Source organism: Lagopus muta, chromosome 17, assembly GCF_023343835.1.
Source record: "Lagopus muta isolate bLagMut1 chromosome 17, bLagMut1 primary, whole genome shotgun sequence".
NCBI lineage: Eukaryota > Metazoa > Chordata > Aves > Galliformes > Phasianidae > Lagopus > Lagopus muta.
The window spans coordinates 4,632,070-4,653,792 of record NC_064449.1 but is presented as its reverse complement, the minus strand read 5'-3'; the positions used below and the strand labels follow the sequence as shown (position 1 = coordinate 4,653,792).

Here is a 21,723-nt window from a genome sequence, read left to right as displayed (position 1 = left end):
TTGGGGCTGTTCTGTTTCTGTTATGGTCAGAGCTGAAGCCTGAGGGATGAGGAACCCAGCTGTGCCACCCTACCTCATTAAGGAGTATATGCTCACTTTGATTACTCTCACAAGGAAGTGGATTTTAGTTACTGGTTGGTTTGGCATGGAGCCTTCAGGAAGGGACATTCCATTCCAAAAGCCTCTGCCAGGGCACAACATCTCCTTCTCACCATCCCTGGCCAAGTCTCACAACCACAAGACAAGAAATATTCTTCCTTGGGGCAGCCTAAATGGTACATAAGTCAGAACAGCTGAATTAAGATTTGAAATGTGCTACTTCTATCTCAAGCCCAATGAAGAGCTGTGTGTTTGAGAATTTGCCCATTTTTTTCATCTAATAAAAGCTGTTTACTATGCCGGTGAATCTGAAACCGAATACAAAGTCTTTACTGCTTCATAAACACAAATACCTAAATATTTTGCTAGTTATTTTTCCCATTGAGCAGATTATAGTGGATGTTGCTCAGCTCTTATCAATGAAATAAAATATTTTACTGGTCTTGGAAAACTACTTGGATGTTTTTTTTCCTGAGCTCTCCTTTCTCTTTCCAAAGGCCAGCTACAAACTTCCTCTGTTTTGAAACCTTCCCCCTGCAGGCTGGACTAGATGCAATTATTTCCTGAAATATTTAATCCAGCATTGTTAACTTTGTCCAGCTGAAGTAAATATAAGTGAGCAAAGACGAAATAGTAAAAATTTAACCCTGCTCCCTGCAGCCAAATGCCTACTGCCATAGCAGCAGGAATGAGACAGACACAGAAGCCAAGTGATAACACAGACACTCAGTGCACTGGACAACCAGCTCCTGAGCAAGAGATGACCGGCTTCCTATCAGACCTGGTGAGTACATGGCGAGGCACTGACATCTGGGATATTTTTGTATGCTATCAGTGCATGAAAGAAAACAAAATCACTCTCTCTCTCAGAACAACAAGGCTCCTATTTGCAAATAGTACTTTGGAAGTGATTCTACACACTTTTTCAGGGTATTGCAGATATTTGCACTTTGCTCTGTCTTCCATCTTTGTCAGAGCCTGCCTGCAAAATCCTTGAACAAGTGAGATGCTTCTGGAGAATGAGAGGCACAATTAAGGAGCAGTCTGATGCAGCTATGAGCTTAAGATCTTCTTCTACTTCTGCAGGTACAATACCAGGGACTCTTCCGAATGGTCATTGTCCTGGGAATAGGTGGAACATTCCAAATTGGCTTTCAAATTTCCACAATCACCTACGTGAGTCAGGTAGGTAAAAGCTCACATAGACTGGTAAATGGCATCGCCACATCCCTTTCTTGGCATGCTCCTCTCTGATTGTTAGCAAGGATTTAATCACTATATTCTCCTCTTATGATTAATTCCCATTACTATGCTATTGTGTAAAGTAGAACATGTGAAACTGTTGAAAACAGAAGAAAATAGAGAGATCTGCAACTTGTTGTTAATAGAACTGTTCCTCAAAAAAAGCACTGACAGGTGTGCTGCAAGTTTACAGGGAGACGGATGTCCCATGTGGCTACTCCAGTGATACCATATGACACTCTCAGAGCTTACCCATCTTCACATAGGGAAGTCAAACAGAACAAGTGAACTGTGCTCTAACTGCTTCTCTCCACTGACCACAGGTAAAACTTCCATTTGAGACACTGGAACTTAAGGGAAGACATTATCATTTAGTAGAAATCACCTTATGGCAGAAGTGTTACTTTCAGGCTTGAGAGCACAGAGTTCTAAGTCAGAAAGGATTTAGAAACTGCAGTGATCAGGTGCAGTTCCTCATTACAGGTCTGTGTTTTAGCACCTCAAATTTCAAGGACAGCCAAGCAAAGAATGACTTCCTAGTAACAGGGAATCAACGTAGCATACTCTATTACTCCATGCCTCTTGGCTAATGCAAACTTTTAGAGTCTGTATGAAATAGAGACTTTATCTAAAGCAACAAAGTTATGTTATAAATGTAATAAAATACATGCTGTGGAGTCAAAGTTATTGTTAATGATCCTTTTTTCTCTGTCTCAGCATGTTAAGGCTTTCATTAATGAAACCTGGCTGGAGCGATACGGCTACCCCATCCATCAGGATAACCTCTTGTTCCTGTGGTCTCTCATCGTGTCCATCCTTGGTATAGGAGGTCTCTTGGGTGCTTCAGGAAGTAGATACCTGACTGTCAAGTATGGCAAGTATGTATTTTTAATGAGAATTTGTCAACTGAATCTTAATTTAAGGAAATTACTGTTGAGGTTTTTAAAGTTTTTAAATGTGAGACTGATTTAAAGGTACAGTAACAGCTGTACACAGCCAGCTTGGCAGTGATGCCAAGTTGCTGCTTCTTGCCTGTATCCTGTAGCACTAGCTAACCAATTATGTTTCCAGCGTGTCACACGAGATGGCAGTTACTGAGGCTGGATTCAACTGGAAAGGTAGCTCCCAGCTGAAGGCAGAGGGGTTTTCTGGAGATGCTACTCACAGCACAGCAGCGTTGAGATGCTCCTAGGTGCTCCATCAATGCCACATTGCTCCCCTTCTCTATTTCACTCTCCCTGGTTTACTGGGAAATGAACTTCAACGTGTGACCCAGAAGGGACACGGTACAGGCTGCAGGTCCTGTCCCAGAAGTCACAGTGCCCACACATGCCTTCCAGGGAATTTCGAAGTAACCTTTTTTCCAGTGCCTTTTTCTGCCAACCTTGGCTATAGCGAATTCTCCCTGTTCAGATCCTGAGCTAGCTGGATGACAATATAACTCTGTGTAAGAGGGGCACAGAGTGTCCAGAGCCAATAGTGTAGAAGGACCTATATTGTGTGGGACCATACATGCATAACTTGACAAACTTGGCAAGATGACTTCACCCTGTGCTCCTGTGTTGCAGGAACTCAAATGCCATTTCTCTCCTGATCTACAAAAATGTTTTATTTGCTTGCATTTACAGAAAAAAATGCCTCCTGTGCAACAATCTATTAATGATAACTGCAGCATCTATCATGGGCTGCAGCAAAATGTCCAAGTCCTTCGAGATGATTCTCATTGGACGCTTCCTATGTGGTGTAAGTGTAGGTAAGTGATTTCTCCCACAGGTTAAATATTACATCCTTATTCAAGATAGATAACCTTTCACTGAGAGAATTTAAAGTCCATACATCTTTGTCAGAAGATATTCTACATCAACCAACTGTAAGGAGTACAGTTATAAATAATTTTGTAGATACCAACTTAAATTGAGCTTTGCCAAGTGCATAAATATCCAGAGCTGTCACAAATGTTCTGACACGATTGAAAACTTTTCTAGTGGAGAAATAGATATAGTATTACTTTAATTTTGGTGGACAGTATTCAGAATTATATGGAATACAGTTTAAATCTAGTCCTCTCATTTGGCTTCAGAGAAACAGACCATTCAAAGTCATGGCCGTTTCATTTTGACTCTGAGCATATTTCAGGAATGCTCTACAAGGGTGTTCAACCTGCTTCAGAGCAGAAAGTCCTTGGGGTTAGTGAAAGGAGCTGGACACAGTCCAGTAAAATCACTGCCTGCAGGTAGTCCATGTACAGAGAAAATAACCTGTGCTAGTGTCAGTATGTCTTGTATTTGTTTCCTACACAAAATGTTGCTTGTCCATTTAGTTTTGGATATTCGCAAGGATGCCTTTTTTTTTTTTAAACTTATTTAAATAAGTGTCTATTTTTCAAATAACCGAGTTCTGTAAATTACTGACATACAGATGTATTGAAGAACATTATTTCAAGGACTGCTCACCCACGGTCACCCTGCTATGATCTAGAACCCACATCTTGTGTCATGTAAAGACCTAATTGTTGCTATGGAGACTGCACATCTCCACCATTTTGCCAATACATAAAGACAGGAGCAGAAACTGTTTTCAAACCAGATTAGAGGGGCTGTGACTATCATATCAAGAAAATACTGTAGTTCACAGACTAGATTTCAGAATTCCTGAGCCATTTAGTACTTCACTGGTAGCTATAAATACCAACTCTGCTTCAAATCATCAAAATCATTGCTGTACATTGAAAAGAAATACTTGCATCTTCTCTCAAGTCATGTACAAACCAACACTGAAGTACCATATACTTTTACCCACTGTAGATCTACCACAGCAGCTCTTCTGTAACATCATTTCAAACAGGGCTGAGATTATGTACATTAACTACAAGCAAATGAAACACTACTCACAGTTTAGTTACTCAGCTTTTGCATATTCTCTTTTAAAATGTACTAAGACTCAAAAGAGACACGATGATGAGGCAACACCCCACAGGTGTACAGTTCTTAAGGTCAGGAAACTGCACTGTTCAAAGAGGACAGGAATCACTTCTGTAGAAAGGGTTAGAAAGCCTAGTACTTAAAAATCTCATGCCCAGGCTGAGGTATGAGAAACAATTTGGTGCACGAGGCAGCTATATTCTGTGCTGCTTAGTTATTTACATTCCATTTTATTTCCCATGGTTATGAATGTCTTCTTCTTCTCTCCCATAATTTCCTCTTCACCTCAAGGCTTTTCTACTCCTCTGCATCATCAGTATGTTGGGGAAATTTCCCCTAGGAAGCTACGTGGATTTGCAAACTCTACTGCCTCTTTCTTTTGGTCACTGGGAAAAGCCGTAGGGCAAATTGCAGGACAAAGGTATAGTACAACTGATTTGCAACCCAGTTCGTATCTGGATCCCTCCATCTTTTGCTGCTTCTGCTTTTCCATCAATTTCTTTCTCTTCTCAAAAACCAATGTAATGAATTGTTATTCTACACATGCTTGTTTAATTCCTGCCAGGGAGCTGCTGGGCAGCCAGTCCCGGTGGCCCATGCTGATGGCCTCCTGTGGAATTCCTGCACTGGTCCAGCTGTTCACTCTGCCCTTCTTCCCTGAATCCCCGCCATATCTCCTCATGCATAAAGGAGACCAGGAAGGCTGCAAGAAAGGTAACTGAGTGCTCTGTGTTCCTGTTCCTTCCTTGGCTTTCAGTTAGTTTGTGAGTTTTCTCTCCCAGTGCAGAAAAAAGTTTCTCCCTGCTCATTTCTGAGATGACTCTGAATATCCACTAAGTACATTTTTGTTGTAGTCCTCATATAGAATACAAAACTACTCCTCTAATACAAAATCTTTCATAATAAGCTGTTATGCTCTGAGCAGTATAAATGGTTAATGCTAAATGACAAATGACAAATGGCAGTTTGCACTGCAGGGCTCCATAGGGCTCCACTCAACTCTATTGGCTGTGTACCAAGCTTGTACCCTGAGAGAATGAGGAAGGGATTAATGTGGACCCACGAGCAGGGAGGAAGTCATTGTGCACCTCACTAAGCCCCTCTCTCTGAACAAGCCCCTCTGTGAAAGAGGGGACAGGGCTCTGGAATACACCATAGGACATCTTTGCCTCACACTGCAGACACAGCCCACACAGCCCACTTAAACTTCTCAGTCACCAAACAAAAGAGACAAATTAACATGGCAGGTCTCACTTTCCTTCTCCTCTACAGCCATAAGGCAGCTTTGGGGTGAAGGCCATCACCAAGCAGAGATTGATGACATCATGAAAGAGAAGGCAACAGTGAAAAACATCAAGATCTTGAGTGTCCTGGAGCTAATGAAAGAACCAGCTATCCGCTGGCAGCTGTACATGATAATTATTCTGACCGCCTCAGTTCAGCTGTGTGGCATCAATGCAGTTGAGTGCATTTCCCCCTTAAAGTCTCAAAACATTTACAGCAGCCTTAAAGAAGACATCATAGCTCTCAAGATCTCCTCTCATTTTTCCCAGGTTTCCCAGGCCACTATGTGGTATCTGCCAACCCTTCCACACAGCAGCAGCTGCTTGCAGAGCTTGGCCAGGCTCTCCATATGACATCTTCTTGCCCAGCTCTTGGTCCCTGCTGGAGTTACCATTCTCTGTATTTATTTATTTATCAGCCATTTTTGGCAGCTGCTGTGAGGGCCCAGAATCTGTTCCTACAACAAGCCCACTCTCTCTTGGCAAAATCTACAGCACAGTCTTATGTTACTGCTCCCATGAGTCAGCATTCTAAGGAGGACACGTGGGATGGCAATATGCTCACTCTACCTTTAGCCATTAAAGAATGCTCACGGTTCTGGCAGCTTCTGCAATCCTCCCTGTCTTCTTCAGATCAGAACTTTTCTGAGATCATTTTGAAGCCACAGCTTTGCAATTTTCTGCACAATTCTTCCACATCTAACTTCACGCTGCAGCAATACCTGTGAAGGAAACACACAGTTGAGTCTAACACAGTTTAAACTGAAATCTGTATCATCTTAGCAAATCTCCAAATACAGAAGAGATACTTTAAAAGAAAAGATGTCTGTTTTACTTCCTCATGATTCCATAACCCACGCTCTTCTTTCTTGAGAAGGAAGAGTATGTCCTACAATGTTGTTCTTGGATGGGCTCCATAAGTGACAATATAACTGGCTGTTTATGAATGCACCTAAATGAGGTCTATGCAAACCTAATTACAGCAGCTGGAGATTTGTTTATCACAGAACTTTATCTTTCATCAAATTAATTAATTTGATAATGTTTTACAATGTTTTTGTCTGCCAATAAAGTGAATACTACCAGAAAGAGTGCACAACTCTTACTCAAAAGCCGAGCTGCATGATCCTTGGCTGCCAGCTCCTATCCAGGTCAGTGTCACACACAGACATGGGTAAGAAATGATATTCTTTCTTCTCTTACTGTTCTGTGTTTGTTGTTTTTTTTTCTCCTCTAGATTTATTTTTATACTTTTGAAGTCCTCCAGGCAGCTGGCTTTGAGGAAAGAATGGTCTACTATATGACCCTCTCTATCGGACTTGCAGAACTCTTAGCCACTGTAGTGTGTGTAAGTCAAGTCATGTTACTATGGGAATGCATCACTGTTTGCTTTTCTGGCACTGACACCACTGTGATTTCTGTCCCTCAGAGCTCCATCATTGAGCGACTGGGCAGGAAAACACTCATAAGAGGAGGCTACTTCATCATGGGTTCACTGCTAGCTGTAATCACAGTGACCCTCTCCCTACAGGTGAGGAAACTCTTCTCCTGGTAGTTCTCTTTCCATTATCTATTCTGTTCTATTCGTACCTATGCTCATAGGTAGAAACGTGCTTCTGAGAAAGGAATGTGAAGCTCAGAAGTTCTCAAATAACCCTCTGCACATAGGATTAATCTTTCTCTCAGCAAATACTGTCTGCACTCCTGCCTCCCTTTAAGCAAGACTATAGCAAGGAGCACACAAAGCACAGAGAAGGTAGCCTTGATTCCTGATATCATCAGGCTGCAAACACTGAACACTGGTAAGCACAGATCAAAATGCAGTCATAGGGAAACTGTCCTTTCTAATTATGCATTTCTTAATAAGTTACAATTAACAATTAAAAAACCAGACTCTTTGAAGTTCAGCTTTGCTGCAGATTTCCCTGGGAATGCACATACTGGTTCATGGACTGTAGAGCATTTCAATTTTTTATTACCATGTCAGTGATGTAATTTCTTCAGAAACAGTTCTCCTGGGTACCAGTATTCATCTAAGAGCTGTTCAGTAGATACTACTGCAAAATTAACATTGAAGCAAGGTGGCAGCAGACTTCCATTTCTGTTTCAATCATGAAGGGTCTTGGATATAGGAGAGACCTTTTCCTAAAGCACTGTGTCCTGTATCTTCTTGACTAAGATCTACTCCTTTTCAGTGGAAATTGTTCTAGCTATTACCATGTCAAAAGCAAAGAAAGATATAACTTGGCCTTCCCATATCTCTAAGGGTTAGGGGAAGCACTGTGGGATCAAGGAGAAAGGAGGACATGGTGGAAAAGTACTACTCAGACATCCTTTATTTGAAGGCATCTAAGATTGACAGTTGCTCTGCATCAGCAAACTTGATTGTCTGCACACCTAACAAACATCTCAGGGCTCTGTCCATAGGAAGAAGGATTCACATTTCTCTTCCAGTTCTCACACACCATATGTTTTTTATTGAAGTAACAGTGTCAGAAAACTTTTCTAACCTACAGTTATTCACAGATTTCATGCATAAATTGTTTTTTTCTTTGTTTTGTTCCCAGGATTGGTATTTCTGGATGCCATACTGCAGCCTCTGTCTGATTATCTTATTTGTAGTTGTCTTTGGGCTTGGGCCAGGTGAGTACTGCATTCCAAAGAAGTAAAAGAATCAAGTCATGTTCCCTTACAAATATGGCTGGGGAAATATTGCATTATATAGCATGCAGCATTTCACAAAGGTGGGTTCATTTAACCTGACCTTGTAGTCACATAAGCATTGTGACTCCAGTCGGTGGCCAGAAACTGCAATGCCATCAGGTCTGAGTTTTTATAACGAGAGACTGATGAAAAGAGAGAGCAAAAAGTATTCACCAAAAATCATAGAGAAACAGAGTGAAAGTAGATTTTTTAGAAACAATTTAAAAAAAAAGAGAGAGAAAAAGAAACCCAAGGATACTTTCAAATTCCTTGTCGTATACTCTCACATTGTATCGCACATAAACAGCAGCATAGAAGACCTACTTTGGATTAACTCTCTTCCTAATTTATACTACCAACTCCTTGTGAACTTAAAAAGCTTATTTATTTTTCAAATACTTGCCTTGTCACACAGTAGGTGAAATTATTTACCTAACTCAAAGCCGGTCAAAGTTCTGTGACTTCCAGATCACAACTGAAAAGCCCAGGAAGTGAATCTGGAAAGACTGATCTAACAATATCATACTGGGAATTCTTGCTTGTAGTAATAATTGGTATTTCACTCCTATGCAGCTTTTTTCATGAGAAGACATCAGATTTTTTGAAATGCTAACTGCTCAATTCTTAAATCTTCCCAATAAAATTTGTTTGAAGAAAGTAATATTTAAATAAAGTGATGTCTAACAGTTTATAAGATGCCACAAACACTTTCTTTTCTAAAAGAGAAGAGTCTCTTGAATGCCGGCCAACAGCAGTAGCATCTTTTTGAAGATCCAAACCTTCAAATCAAACACACTGAGAAGTAAATCTTACTCCTCTTCCTTTTTAGGTGGCGCCACAGTTTCCATGAGGGTTGAAATTTTCAACCTGTCCTGTAGACCACCCGCCTTTGTGATCAGTTCAGTTTTCAATTGGCTGGGTGTCTTTGTGATTGGAACAACCTTCCCATTCATTGTGGTGAGTGACACCCCAGGGCTCTCCCCAGGCGTGCCATGCTCCAGAGCTGGCCATGGGAGTTGGAAGAAGAGCAGCAGGAGACGTCCCGAGAATGTGACAAACAAAAAGATATGCTCATCTTGCTCTCTTTCTCACTCTGCTCTTCCCTGCAGGAAGGACTCAAGCACTTCTGTTTCCTCATCTTTATAGGGGTACTTTTCTCTTCAGCAACATTTTTCCACCTGTTCCTTCCAGAAACAAAAGGGAAGTCAATTGTGGAAATAACAGAAGAGTTTGATAAGCTAAACTTCAGAAAGAAGCATGTTCCAGCAACTCCAAACCATGTCATGGAGGAGGGTTACACCTTCTGCACCAGGCTGTGACTGGCTGGTACAGAGGTAGCAAGCATTCTTAAAAGGAAGAAAGAAAAGACATTTGTTGTTCTCTGGTTTGCATGTTGGTCAAATGGACTATCAGCTTTTATTATCCATCACCTACGAGGCTTTTCTTTTGCCAAAACAGCACGGTTCTAAAGCACTCCACTCTGGGCAGCTTAGAAAAGGGATGATGGCTTATATTAGCGGAATAGACTCGTCTAACTCATGCACATCTTGGCTCAACTTGCTGATGTGTAAATCTCTTCTATAATGGAGCAATTAATACACACTGAAACTGCATGTAGAATTTCTAAACATTCTGCTGACCACACAGAAAAGGAAGACTCATGGTCCCTTCTCTCTCTCTGAGTCATGAGTTTGTATTTACAACCCTGAAATAGCAATAGTAAAGTTCTTGGCTTGCTATCTCTGGCTAGATTTCAATTCACAACAGATTAAAGAAAAAGAAATAACAGAATAGGACAGAGTCTTTGTTTCTTTAGACTGAACAACCACTTCTTTCCAGATTCCTGTACTTAATGCCACAATTTCCTTCTGTTATCAGACTTTCACTCTAGTTTGTCAAAATTCAGAGCTTTTGGATTTTAAACTTTCGATATCAGCAGCTCTCCTTGCTGAGAATTGCATTGAATTATTTTATTTAAAATTTAAAAAAAAGAAAGAAAATCCATCACTTGATTCTAAAATCAGATTTATTCACGAAATGGATAAAGAATGAGTAAAAAAATTCCTATACAGCTTTATTTGTTTCAGTGGCAATACAGTGGAGCTGATGAAGTCACAGATGGAAACCCACTGTCAGAAAACAGAAGCACAGGGAGTCCTTTCAGATACTCAGTGCTATCGCCCCATCAGCAGCATCACTCTAAGCCTGTTGCTACCCCTCCAGGATCAGAGTGCCCACAATTACCTTGAGGGCAGTGAAACACAGAACAATATGCAGCGGAGTGCAATACGCAAAGTAAAATCTACACCCTAGATGTGTGTAAAATAAATGTTCCTTTTTATCTCTGATACTGCTTTGACTGGTGTGTTTACTTCAACTCCAATGTTGGCTATTCAAAATACGAATTCTGCCGTTCATCTTAGCTGCTGCTTACCTTTCATTGGAAACGTTACACATAATAAAAATGGCAGATGAACTTGGAATAATACTTCTGGCTTCCACAAGTGTTTCTTTCCCAACAATAGGACATCCCTCAGGAACAGCTGACTAGAAAAAAACTATTGGTGTGCAGATCCTTCCAAGACAGGGATTTTTTGTTGCTTGTTTTGTACTGAAGAACACTTAAGACTTCTCACTAAAAGATAATCTGTGAAACATGGAGAATCTCTAGAATGAAAAAAACCCCCAAATTTTGCAGTGTTCTGTATATGTGTATGTATACACCCAGGCTGGATGGGGTTGTGAGCAGCCTGGTCTATTGGGAGGTGTTCCTGCCTATAGCAATGGGGTTGGAACTAGATGATCTTAAGGGTCCTTTCCAACCAAACCATTCTAAGATTCTATGATTCTATGTATAACAACATAAATAGAAACTAATGACTATTAGTCATTTGGAGACAAGACTTTCCTTGTAGAAATCTCAACTTTGGTAAAACAGAATTATCTTTTCCTAACCCGTCAGTCTGAGCACATACTTCAATGCAACAATACCCCAAATCTTTGGAAACATAAGCAGAGTGTCATCATGTAGCACTGCTGGGTTGACTCTCCAGTGAGCCACTCCTCTGATCTGTTATTCATTAGATGTTATTAGGAAAGTCTTCTCCATATGATCCTTAACAGGAACTGAGCGGATGCCCTATGGAACATTAATGTGACAACGAAGTGGAACAGCTATTTGGAGCACAGGTCAACCTTTGCCTGTGCTCAGTAGAGCGAGCTGCATTCTGGCAACAGCCTGGTCAAGGGATGAAAAAGCAAAAATGTATAGTTTAAATATAAAGCTGGAGTATCTGCAATAATTCATAGCATATAACACCTTGGGTAGCTATACTGGCACTTCTGCTCACCTATTTAAGCCTTAGCAATCCAGGTGTTCTGTGATATTTTGGGGTCAGAATGAATAAAAGTTGCCAAAAGCCTCCTAAACACACCTCCCAGTTATCTGAAACAGCATGACTGCAGCATATTGATGATGCTTCAAAGTACTGTGGAAGTCCAGCCCAGAGAGCCAGAGGTGCCGAAGAGGTGAAGCACTCAGAAGCATCAGGAGCAGCACATGTATGCATTCAGAGCCATCAGCTGATGTGTAAGGATTGTCTCAAATACTGACTCTGAGGCAGCTACAAAAACTTTCAAATGGGATCAGAGAAGTGCTGCTACACAGACACTAAGAACAGACCTGGGCTAGTTAGACCTTGTTTGAGAAGGCTCAGGACAGCTTTGCATATGTGTGTCTTGCATGACTGTAACACTGCATTTTCCCCCAGTGCCATCTAAGCAAGGCAGATACTAGCAGCTAGCATAGCATTTCTTTCCTTTGGCAGATGCATGGTATGTCATTCCAACTTTGCATGACTTTCCAGAAAAATCAATTAATTCCTAGCATCAAAGGGATGGTCTCACTTGTGTTCTAACAACAGCTTCACTGCTGGAGATCTCATCAGAAAACAAAACACCGTGTATTCTCAATTTACATCAAAAGACAGTTTCATTATGAGAACAACATAAATTGAGGAAATTGGCCAGGTGGCACTACATCTCAGATGTCAGCTGGAGAATTTGTGAATATTCTTTGCAGGTGATCTATTTTGTAGTGTGACTATTTGCATACAACAATTTCTTTCTGATTTCTTCATCTTCTTTAGCTGAGGTATAAAATGTAGATGATATCTAAGCCATTTACCAGCTTAACACATATAAAACCATTTAGCCTTGAAATAAACGAAGTTAAAGACTGAAAACGTTCTGTCTGATGTAAGAGACAACACTCCAGCTCTGAAGGTTACTGGCCTGATGTTGAATTTTCTTCAGCAAAGAAAAATCCAGTACTCCTAACAGCTGCTTGAGCCCAAAGTGCCACTGTAGAATTGTTAGGCTCTTTCCAAAAGTCCTGTACATATCACTATCTGAGCCCCATTTAAAATTCCCAACAGATAACACTGCCTCTAAGTTTGTTAGTTTCTACTGAGAACTAAGCAAGTTAAGGCTATTGCAGTTCTTTCTAAAATCAATGTCTCTGTTACCTATTGCCCAAGGACAAAAGAGAGTTCATGATGTATACAGGTTCCTGGCGAGTGAGACCGTCTTGGTTACTTGAGCTAGACATAACCATTGGTTGAAATATTTAATCCAACAATTCTAAACTTTGTACAACAGCTGAAATAAGTGTAATTAACTCAAAAACCTTCTAACTAAACTTTAACTTCAGTAACGTGGGACTAGTTCACTGACGCTGCTATTGTGCAATGCGAGCTTTCAGTTCCTCTGGCAGGTACCAGTCAGTAAGCAACAGGAATCAGCTCTTTCATCGGAGATGGCCACCTTTTTCTCTGACCTGGTGAGTAAGTGTCACTTTCTCATGTCCCTGACATTTAAAGGGCAAGGCTAACGTGATCCAGATTACTTAAAGATTATAAGCTCTTTTAGGACAGCGACCATCCTTCTCTTCTGCATTTAAACATCGCCAAGAGGAATGGGGTTGGGGCATGGAAAGGTCTTTTTCGTGCAAGAAGACAAAATAAAAACTAACAAAACTTCTTGCAGTTCCACCGTCTGACAACACTGTAGTACTTTTGTCTTCTGAATTACTGAAAACTAGCAGGTGCTCTGATTACTTTCACGACTAATTCTGAAGTAATGAATGGATTAACTGTGCTGCAAAAGGCTACGATACACATGACAAGCTGCAAAAGAAATGAGCTTCCTCATTTCATCCATCCATTTAATATCATCCATCAAGAGTTACCATAGTCTTAAGAGGGGAAGAAATTCTAACAAGTATTTCTTACTCTATTTCTCAACTTCCAATAAGTACTAAAATTCGTAATTTCTAAATCTATCATGCACCCATTAAAAGAAAAAAAAAGGAAGAGTGAGAAGGTGAGTTAACTTTTGTTGATTAGCAAATCTATTGAATCTGAGACAGAACTTTGAAGGAAATTCAGAATCTCCTGATCCATTACTTCTCTATTCTTGTCATGAGAGAACTCAGGAAATTCAGTAGTGGAGAAATGAAGTAACGGGCCCTTGAAAGATGGATCTAAGAACTAGAATAAGGAGAGATCTAAATATCATCCAAGCCACCATTATACACATTTACTTTACTTTGCTCCTGTCTGATTGTATTTTATTCCAGTTTTTCTTCATCTAGGCACTGATCTCCAGGAAACTGTGAGCTTACGAAGCTCATGATAGGAAAAGGGGGAATGGCTTTAATATAAAAGAGGGGAGATTTGGGTTAGATGTTAAGCAGAAATGTTACTCAGAGTGTCGAGGCAGAGCTGTGGGTGCCCCACAGCCATGGCAGGGAGTTGGGGCTGGGTGATCTTTAAGGTCCCCTCCATCCTAAGCCATTCTGTGATTCTGTGATTACAATCTGACTTGAAAAGAACACAGAGCACAGTGTCTTCTATACAGATCAGTAGTATCACATACCCAAATACGTCTGGGTAGTTTTGTGTTAGGGAGAGTTTTGTGTTAGTGCAATTACAAAGACTATTCCAAATTACCATCTTCTCCTTTTAGCCCATGCCTTTCTGAAAAAGGCAAATGTTAAAAGTATCTTTCCTTTATTAAGCTTAAGAATAACAACAAAGTCAGAAATGAAAGCAGTACATTAATGTGAAGGTGATGGAGTACTTTATTTTCACTTTGCAGGTTCAGTTCCAGGGGCTACTTCAAATGGTCCTAGTGCTGGGAATTGGAGGTAGTTTCCCATATGGATTCCATATTTCTGTCATCAACGCCCCCTCTGTGGTAGGTAGCAATCTCCCTGGCCAGTTTCAAGATTTGGGGGTCTTGCTTTCCAATTCATCAATCTGTCTGGTGCCATGCATGTGATCTCCTCTCCTGTATGCTACTTAGAGGCAAAACATGGCCAAATATACAGATGTCAAAGTCACAGCATTACACTGTCAGCACCCTTACTGTCTTCCATGTGTATAAACCATGCTTCTCATAGCTAGAGCCCATAAATGAGAGAGCAACCTTGCATTAACCTGTCTGAATTTGATTTGTAATTTTACTTCTCCTTCCTCAGCCCTTTTTCTCCTGATTTAATTGTAAAGGATTAGCCACCAAGGCCTTCCTACAATTCCTAGATTTCATCAAATATAACTTTCTAAAATGGAGAAGAATGACAACAGCACATTTTCTGTTTTTCAAGCTTACTGACTGACACTAATTTGAAGATTCTGAAATTGATCTCAACTAACCTGTTTTACTCTGAAAGTTAATCTCAAAAGAAATCTAGTCTGAGTAGAACTGACGTACAGCAGCCAAATAAGATGAAGGAATCTGACACCCATTATCCAGTCAAAAATCATTTTCCTTTTCAGCACATCAGGAACTTTATTAATGAAACCTGGATGGAGCGACACGGCTCACCCCTCCATCCAGAGACAATCATGCTGCTGTGGTCCTTCATTGTGTCTGTCTTTGGGATTGGAGGCTTCTTGGGGAGCCTCTGCTGTGGCTACCTGACCACCAGATACAGAAAGTAAGTGTTTCTAAAGCTCAGTAGCTCAAGAGTCCAAGTAGGGCAAGTACAGGGAAATACCAAGGTGAATGAATAACCCTTTTCTTCTTGGTCGAAGCAGCCTGACTGCAGACTAACCTGATCGTGTGTACGGGCACATCCAACACTTTCTAGCTGAAAGATCTACCAAGCTTTACAAACACCCAAAAAGCAGCTGTAAAAAAGTCTTCTGCTGTAATGTGCTGCGTGCAGCCTCTTTAAACACCTGGACAACAGCATGCAGAAGACATTGTTACATGACAAAGAGCCAGATTTATGTACGGCTACGTACGGCTGTTTTGAAGTGATGACATTGTATTCAATATTCTTATCTAAACTAATGAACTGTGATCAGAACTGGAAAAATTAATTCTCCTGAAACTACACTATAAAAGATATAGGCAGCACCAAAACAAATTATCCGAGAGAAATCTCCATTCTTGGCAATACATTTTACTAGAAATCATTCTAAAATTATTTTTCTCTCTGGAAGGAGAAAAGATTCCTCACCAGTCTGGTCTTTTCCCACTGTCTGTGTATAACACCACTAATTTCATTTGCAGAGAAATTGGCAAACTTATCTGCTTGGTGTGATCCATTTAAAGATCTGCTCCACAATCCACTGGTCCAGAGGCCCCTCGTGTGGGTCTTAACAAATCAGCTTAGCCTGCCTGCCTTTGTGTTCTTTCCTGTCAGGTAAGTGCCCCCAAGAAATTTCTTGTGGGACACTGCCTAATCCCACACTCCGAGGGTCTCCCATGACTGGAAACAAAAATGAGTTTTCCCATGGATTATTTTGTGTGGGATAACCTGCATCACAATCTTTTAAACAGAGGATCTCTGGGCATTCTTAATGTGCAAGCGGACTCTTTTCTAGTGAGCAGCACAGCAAAAATGAGTGCAAACAACTTGGACTTGATCCTGAGACATTGTGATCGGGAGCATATCAGCTCACAGTTCACACAGAGTGCTTTTTGAAGCATGAAGCACACCTCTGAAAAATGCGTTTTGCCATCTCCCAATACCTCAGATCACATCCATCTGTCCAAAAGTACCTTTAGTATGATCCATACTAAAACGAGAATCATAGACAGATTACTTCTGGGAAAAAAAATAACATTTTATGAGGAGCTCCTGAGATAAACATTAATGAATTCAAACATAAAGGACTGTGAAGTATTAAAGCATCACTTTGACTATCCAAAGTCAAAATTCTTTCAGACATTTCTTTAAACGACAGGAATGGTTCCGCCATGCTTTCTGTCAGAGAAAAAAGTCAAAAGGGGTTCTTGTTTCACACCAAATTCTCATGTATTGTTCTCTGTTTCAGAAAAAAGTGCCAGATTGCCACCAACCTGATCATGCTGGTAGCTGCACTTTTAATGGCCTTGAGTAAAACAGCCAAATCCTTCGAGCTGATTCTGGCCGGACGCTTCCTTTACGGCATTGGCACAGGTAGGTGTCTGTGACGTTGTGCAGGGCGAGCACCTCTGCTGTCCCAGGATTTTCTCCTCAGGTATTGCCGCTCTTGAGTAATGATTTTAAAGAACCAAGCGAATGGATTAGGCCCTTAATGAAAATGAAAGCCATCATCCCTTTGCAAGAATTGAATCCAAATATCAGAGTGAATGCAAATGGTGGAAGACAGGATGGGGCCTGAAATTTCAGCTTTTCTCAGTATTTTAACAGTCACTTATCCCCTTTTATCTTTAAGGGTTTTCTCTCAATATACATCCTCAGTATGTAGGAGAGATTTCACCCAAGAAGCTGCGTGGATTTACAAACTCCACAGTTTCTGTTTTTCTGACACTGGGGAAACTCACAGGACAGGTTATTGGACTACGGTAAATTCTGTTTTTCTATTGTGTTACACTAGAAGCAATAGAAATCTTTCTATATACTTACCTTCTCATTTACTTAATGACTGAGAAGCCCTTTAATCTTCTCCAAAACAGGGCTTATCTTATGCCAGAAGAAAACTTTTGATCAAATTCGAGGCAAACATAGTTTTAAATATAGGAGAAAGAAAAGCAAATTTGCTCATGACCTGATTTCTTCTTCATGATGCTCCCTTTCTACTCCAGGACTTGCCCTCAGAAATTTACTACAATGACATGAAGGTCTTAGCAAGACATTTTGGTCCTGCAGTCAAACAATGATCAAAACGGTCTCATCAGCTCTTTAGACATCACATAGAATCCAAATCACCTTTAGAAAGTATTTCAAGATGCCAAAGAAATTTCTAAAACTTGTCCGAAATAAAAATAGCCAGATTTGTGAAATTTGCCAAGTCATCAATACAGGTGTTTGCACCCCTGAATGGAATTTGAGCAATCCTCACCACTCAGGAGAAGTTCCTGAACCTTCATAATTTTGTTTCACATGCACTTTCCAGGGAGATTTTAGGAAGTGAAGCTTTGTGGCCATGGTTGTTAGCATTTGGTGGACTGTCAGCCCTGCTTCAACTGGTTACTCTTCCATTTTTCCCTGAGTCACCATCCTACCTCCTGATCCAGAAGGGTAATGAGGAAGCCTTCAGGAAAGGTAGAGTGCCTAACTTGCCACCTAATTCATGTGATATGGTAGAATGCCAGCTTTGGCAGAAGATACGAAAGCAGGACAGAGCTGTTCAGCGCAGTGGTGTGTACCATGGAGCAGGAGCAGAGGTAGTTCTGACTAAAGCAGTTCAGTTTCCTAAAGCAAAACATCTGCATTAACTGGGGAGTTCAGGCTAATGTAGTCAGTACAGAAAAGAAAGACAGATGCATAACAGCATGTTTAAAATGTCCAGTTTGGGCAGTAACTATTTCTTTAAAGGAAATGGTTTGGGCGGCCTATTTCTTATTAAATGAAGAGTACATGAATGTTTACTTTGTTTACAATTAAGTCAATTCAGCATTAGAAAGATACTCCATACTGACAACAGAGGGACAACATTTTTTTATCTGCCTGTTGACTCAGGATCAACAAGAAGACAGAAGCAGACAACAAACCAGACACTAAGCACCTACATCAATGGATAAGCAGAATAAGGATTTAATGTAATCAGTTATGATGGAGATATTCTGGTAGAATAATGCACTTCCCTCTCTCTCCCCAACAGCCATTAGGAAGCTCTGGGGGGAAGGAGACCATCAAGCAGAAATTGATGACATTATGAAGGAGAAGGTTGCAATGACGAGCACCAAAACCTTGCGTGTCCTTGAATTAATAAAAGAGCCATCTATGCGCTGGCAGCTTTACATTGGGATGATTCTCATGACCACCTTGCAGCTCTGTGGAGTCAATGCAGTTGAGTGCTCTCTTTATCCACAGAACAATAAACATTAGGCAGCATTACAAAACCCTCCAAGACACTCTTTCTTACACCAGCTTAGACTAAGAAACTCACAGAATGATTTCCATTGGAAGAGGGCTCTGAAAGCCATCTGGCCCATATCCCACTACTCACAATTAGGCAGACCTTCAAAATTAGATCAAGCTGTTCAGGGTTTGGGCCAGATATTTGGAGGCCTAGAGATTCCATGACTTCTCCGGATCCCTGTAGCAGTGCTTAGCCATTCTCTCGGTGAAGAATATTTGTATTATGTGCAGTTAGAATCATCCCTTGCTGTCACTTGTATCCACTGTCTCTCGTTCTTTCACTGTGTATCTCTTACAAGAGTCTGGCTCCATCTTCCCTACACTCACCAGCAATTAGATCCCACCGTCTCTTCTGCAGGGTGAAGAAACCTCAGCCTCTCCACCCTTATCCCTCATGCCCTTTGCCAGTACTCAGACCTGATCTAGTTTTTCAGTGTCTTTCTTGCAGTGAGAGCCCAAGACTTGACACAGTCCTCCTGACTTTGGTGCCATGCATGGAGGAATGACCAAGTCCCTCAAGCTGTTGGCTATGCTTTTACTAGACCTATACAGTTATCCTTCACTCCCAAAAGGACACAATCCACTTCTATACTAATATTCCAACTTCACTAAGAGACATGAAAAGTGATGTGCATCACAATTGCTAAACTTTTCTTCACAGGTGTATTTCCTCTCTGCATTTTTCAGATATACTTCTATTGTTTTGAAGTATTCCATACAGCCAAGTTTGAAGAACATCTTATCCCATACGTGTCCCTGGGAGTTGGGCTATGTGAATGCCTATCTTCTATATTGTGTGTAAGTCTTTGGAGACTGGAGTTCGAAGGAAAAATGTAATGTGGTCAACCATGCTTTTTGTTTCTTATAAGTGGGCCCAGGGAAGATTTGCATAACCTAAGACACATCGTCCTGTTTCTGTAAAACCACATGAAGGATGAAAGGCAGCTCTTATCCATTATATCTTTAGAATCATTTTTATTCCGCAAAAATATTCTCTCATTCTGTTACAATGAGTAACCACTAAATGAGAAGGCATGAGCAGAACACAAGAGTCAGGGGCGCAGCTCCAAAGGAACAGGAGTCTGGATTAGCTGCATCTGATGGCTGGGATTAGATGAGTGTACATATGCATACACAATTTGATATATACAAACATGCAAGAAAGAAAACTATCTAATAACAGTCTAGAAGAGACTAATAAATAACAGCTTTGAAGCTGATAAATTCATCTGGAGTTAAGAGTCTCTCAGATTTCTGGCAGTTATTCAGATAAGGCTCATGAGAAAGACACGTGTAGAGGGCAAGAGTTTTTTCATTTGGGAACTGAGATTTATGATACATTTTCTGCCTTTCAGAGCACCCTTATAGAGAGATTCGGGAGGAAGGTTCTGCTCTGGAGAGGATATACACTGATGTGTTCTGTGCTAGCACTCCTTACCACCACCCTGTCACTGCAGGTAAAGATCTAGCAGCCTTCTGGCTACTTGCCCAGCATCAACCCACGTTTCTGGTCCTGCCTGAATATGAATAAGTACAGAAACTGGAGTCAGTGGAAGGAAAAGAGCTCGGTCATTCTTTCACGTATCTAACAGTTTGATATCACTGGTTTCTCACTTTCAGCACCGGTTCTTCTGGCTGCACTACTTCAGTGTTGTCTTGATCTTCCTATTCGTTATCTTCTATGGAATTGGACCGTGTGAGTAACAGAGAAAATGCTGCATCATATTGGTTGGCAACACAACTGGCAGGGGAAGAACAGACTAAATCCATGATAAAATTAAGGAAAGTAGAAGGAAAGGGCAGATTGGTACAAGCAGGAGAAAGGAAAAGGATACAAACACCTCAAATTTTTTTGCTAATCCCAGTACCCTAATGATTTAAAACAGACTATTACTTTCTCTGGAGGGTTTAAGAACAAAACTTCAGAACTCTTTTAAAAATACTAAGCCAGAAATAGGATTCTAGGCATTGCCAGGTGAGTGGTAGTGACCAACCCTTCATTAACTCAGTGAGTTAAGCTTTATAGCTGCTAACATACTTCAGGCAGAAATGACTACAGGAGACATAAGAGTCATTAACAGTGGCTACCAATGCAATACAGAACTGCAATGGCACCAAGAAAAGGATTCCAGCATGTACGAGAGAAACCTGAAGTCCTAAATTAGCATCTGTAGAACCTTTCTGGAATCGAGGTCTTCCAGCCCCACGGCAGAAGTGATCTGCCAGCAGGCCAACTACTCTGCCTGACGTTTCTTAGCATTGCCACTGCAAGGATCTTCAGCAGGAGCAAGGTGCACTGAGCAATGGAGGAAACAAGTATACCTTGCTTGTGTTCTGCTTTTCTTTTACAGCTGGAGCCTCTATAACTGTCATAGTTGAAATCTTCAGCCAATCATTCCGACCGTCAGCCTTTCTGATTGTCGGCTGCATCAACTGGACAGGACTGTTTGTACTCGGGATGGTTTTTCCATTGATTGTTGTAAGTCATTAACCAGATTCCTCCCTCGAGGCTCATCTACTTCTGGAAGCTGACAGGGAGCTAAATTATAGCAGTGAATTGCAATGATATGCAAAGCTTAGCGCTCAGTCTGAACACCATGCCTGCTCAGGAATATCCCAGGCCTCTCAGAGAAGCAGCAGATCAAACACACGGCCAGCGTTGTGATGCTCATTCTGGTTCACGTACTGAACAAACCTTTGAATTTCCATTAGTAAGACACAGATCCACAACCAAGGGCAAAGAAGTGGAAATGAGATTCTTATTTTCCTTACAGTGTTTCTCATTTCTGCTTGCAGGATAACCTCGGTCCCTTCTGCTTCCTCATCTTTTTGGGAATCCTTGCTTCATCAGCAACTTTCGTCTACCTGTACCTCCCTGAGACCAAGGGAAAGTCAATCATGGAGATAATGGCAGAGTTCAACAACCTGAATTTTGGAAAGAAGGAAATCTCAGTTACAGAAAATAACTTCCCTAAGGATCAGTTGTTCTGCACCAAACTCTGAATGTCCAAAGGAGAAATCTGCATCCTTTAGAAAAGACAGAAAACAATGCTGCAATGGAAATAAAAAGGAATCATTAAAAATAGAACACAAA

General features: G+C 40.9%; 2 protein-coding genes across 3 annotated transcripts; both read left to right on the top strand.

The window, feature by feature from the left end:
• Window positions 1-675: 675 nt before the first annotated feature.
• On the top strand, window positions 676-10,674 carry LOC125701664 (solute carrier family 2, facilitated glucose transporter member 11-like). Its single transcript, XM_048964021.1, has 12 exons — window positions 676-883; window positions 1,186-1,284; window positions 2,059-2,219; window positions 2,970-3,094; window positions 4,554-4,683; window positions 4,828-4,976; window positions 5,535-5,722; window positions 6,783-6,893; window positions 6,975-7,076; window positions 8,113-8,188; window positions 9,078-9,205; window positions 9,358-10,674. Exons 1-12 carry the CDS (start codon window positions 764-766, stop codon window positions 9,565-9,567), a joined length of 1,599 nt encoding a protein of 532 aa, XP_048819978.1. The 5' UTR covers window positions 676-763; the 3' UTR covers window positions 9,568-10,674.
• A 2,285-nt stretch (window positions 10,675-12,959) lies between these two features.
• Window positions 12,960-21,723, top strand: LOC125701864 (solute carrier family 2, facilitated glucose transporter member 11-like). 2 transcript variants are annotated; one of them, XM_048964415.1, is made up of 12 exons: window positions 12,960-13,088; window positions 14,408-14,506; window positions 15,088-15,248; window positions 16,597-16,721; window positions 16,981-17,110; window positions 17,662-17,810; window positions 18,370-18,557; window positions 19,317-19,427; window positions 19,985-20,086; window positions 20,250-20,325; window positions 20,981-21,108; window positions 21,426-21,723. In XM_048964415.1, the coding sequence occupies exons 1-12, from the start codon at window positions 13,065-13,067 to the stop codon at window positions 21,630-21,632; spliced, it is 1,500 nt and encodes a 499-aa protein (XP_048820372.1). In that variant the 5' UTR covers window positions 12,960-13,064; the 3' UTR covers window positions 21,633-21,723. The 2 variants fall into 2 exon arrangements, with proteins under 2 accessions (XP_048820372.1, XP_048820373.1); XM_048964416.1 differs by having other exon boundaries at window positions 12,982-13,092.

Excerpts from the sequence above, each read along its gene's own strand:
- LOC125701664 (XM_048964021.1), top strand. The coding sequence starts at position 764 with ATGCCTACTGCCATAGCAGCAGGAATGAGACAGACACAGAAGCCAAGT. Across the intron at positions 884-1,185 it reads CCGGCTTCCTATCAGACCTG|GTACAATACCAGGGACTCTT; the intron begins GTGAGTACATGG and ends CTACTTCTGCAG. Across the intron at positions 1,285-2,058 it reads CAATCACCTACGTGAGTCAG|CATGTTAAGGCTTTCATTAA; the intron begins GTAGGTAAAAGC and ends TCTCTGTCTCAG.
- LOC125701864 (XM_048964415.1), top strand. The coding sequence starts at position 13,065 with ATGGCCACCTTTTTCTCTGACCTG. Across the intron at positions 16,722-16,980 it reads CCTTTACGGCATTGGCACAG|GGTTTTCTCTCAATATACAT; the intron begins GTAGGTGTCTGT and ends TTTATCTTTAAG. Across the intron at positions 20,326-20,980 it reads CTTCTATGGAATTGGACCGT|CTGGAGCCTCTATAACTGTC; the intron begins GTGAGTAACAGA and ends TTTCTTTTACAG.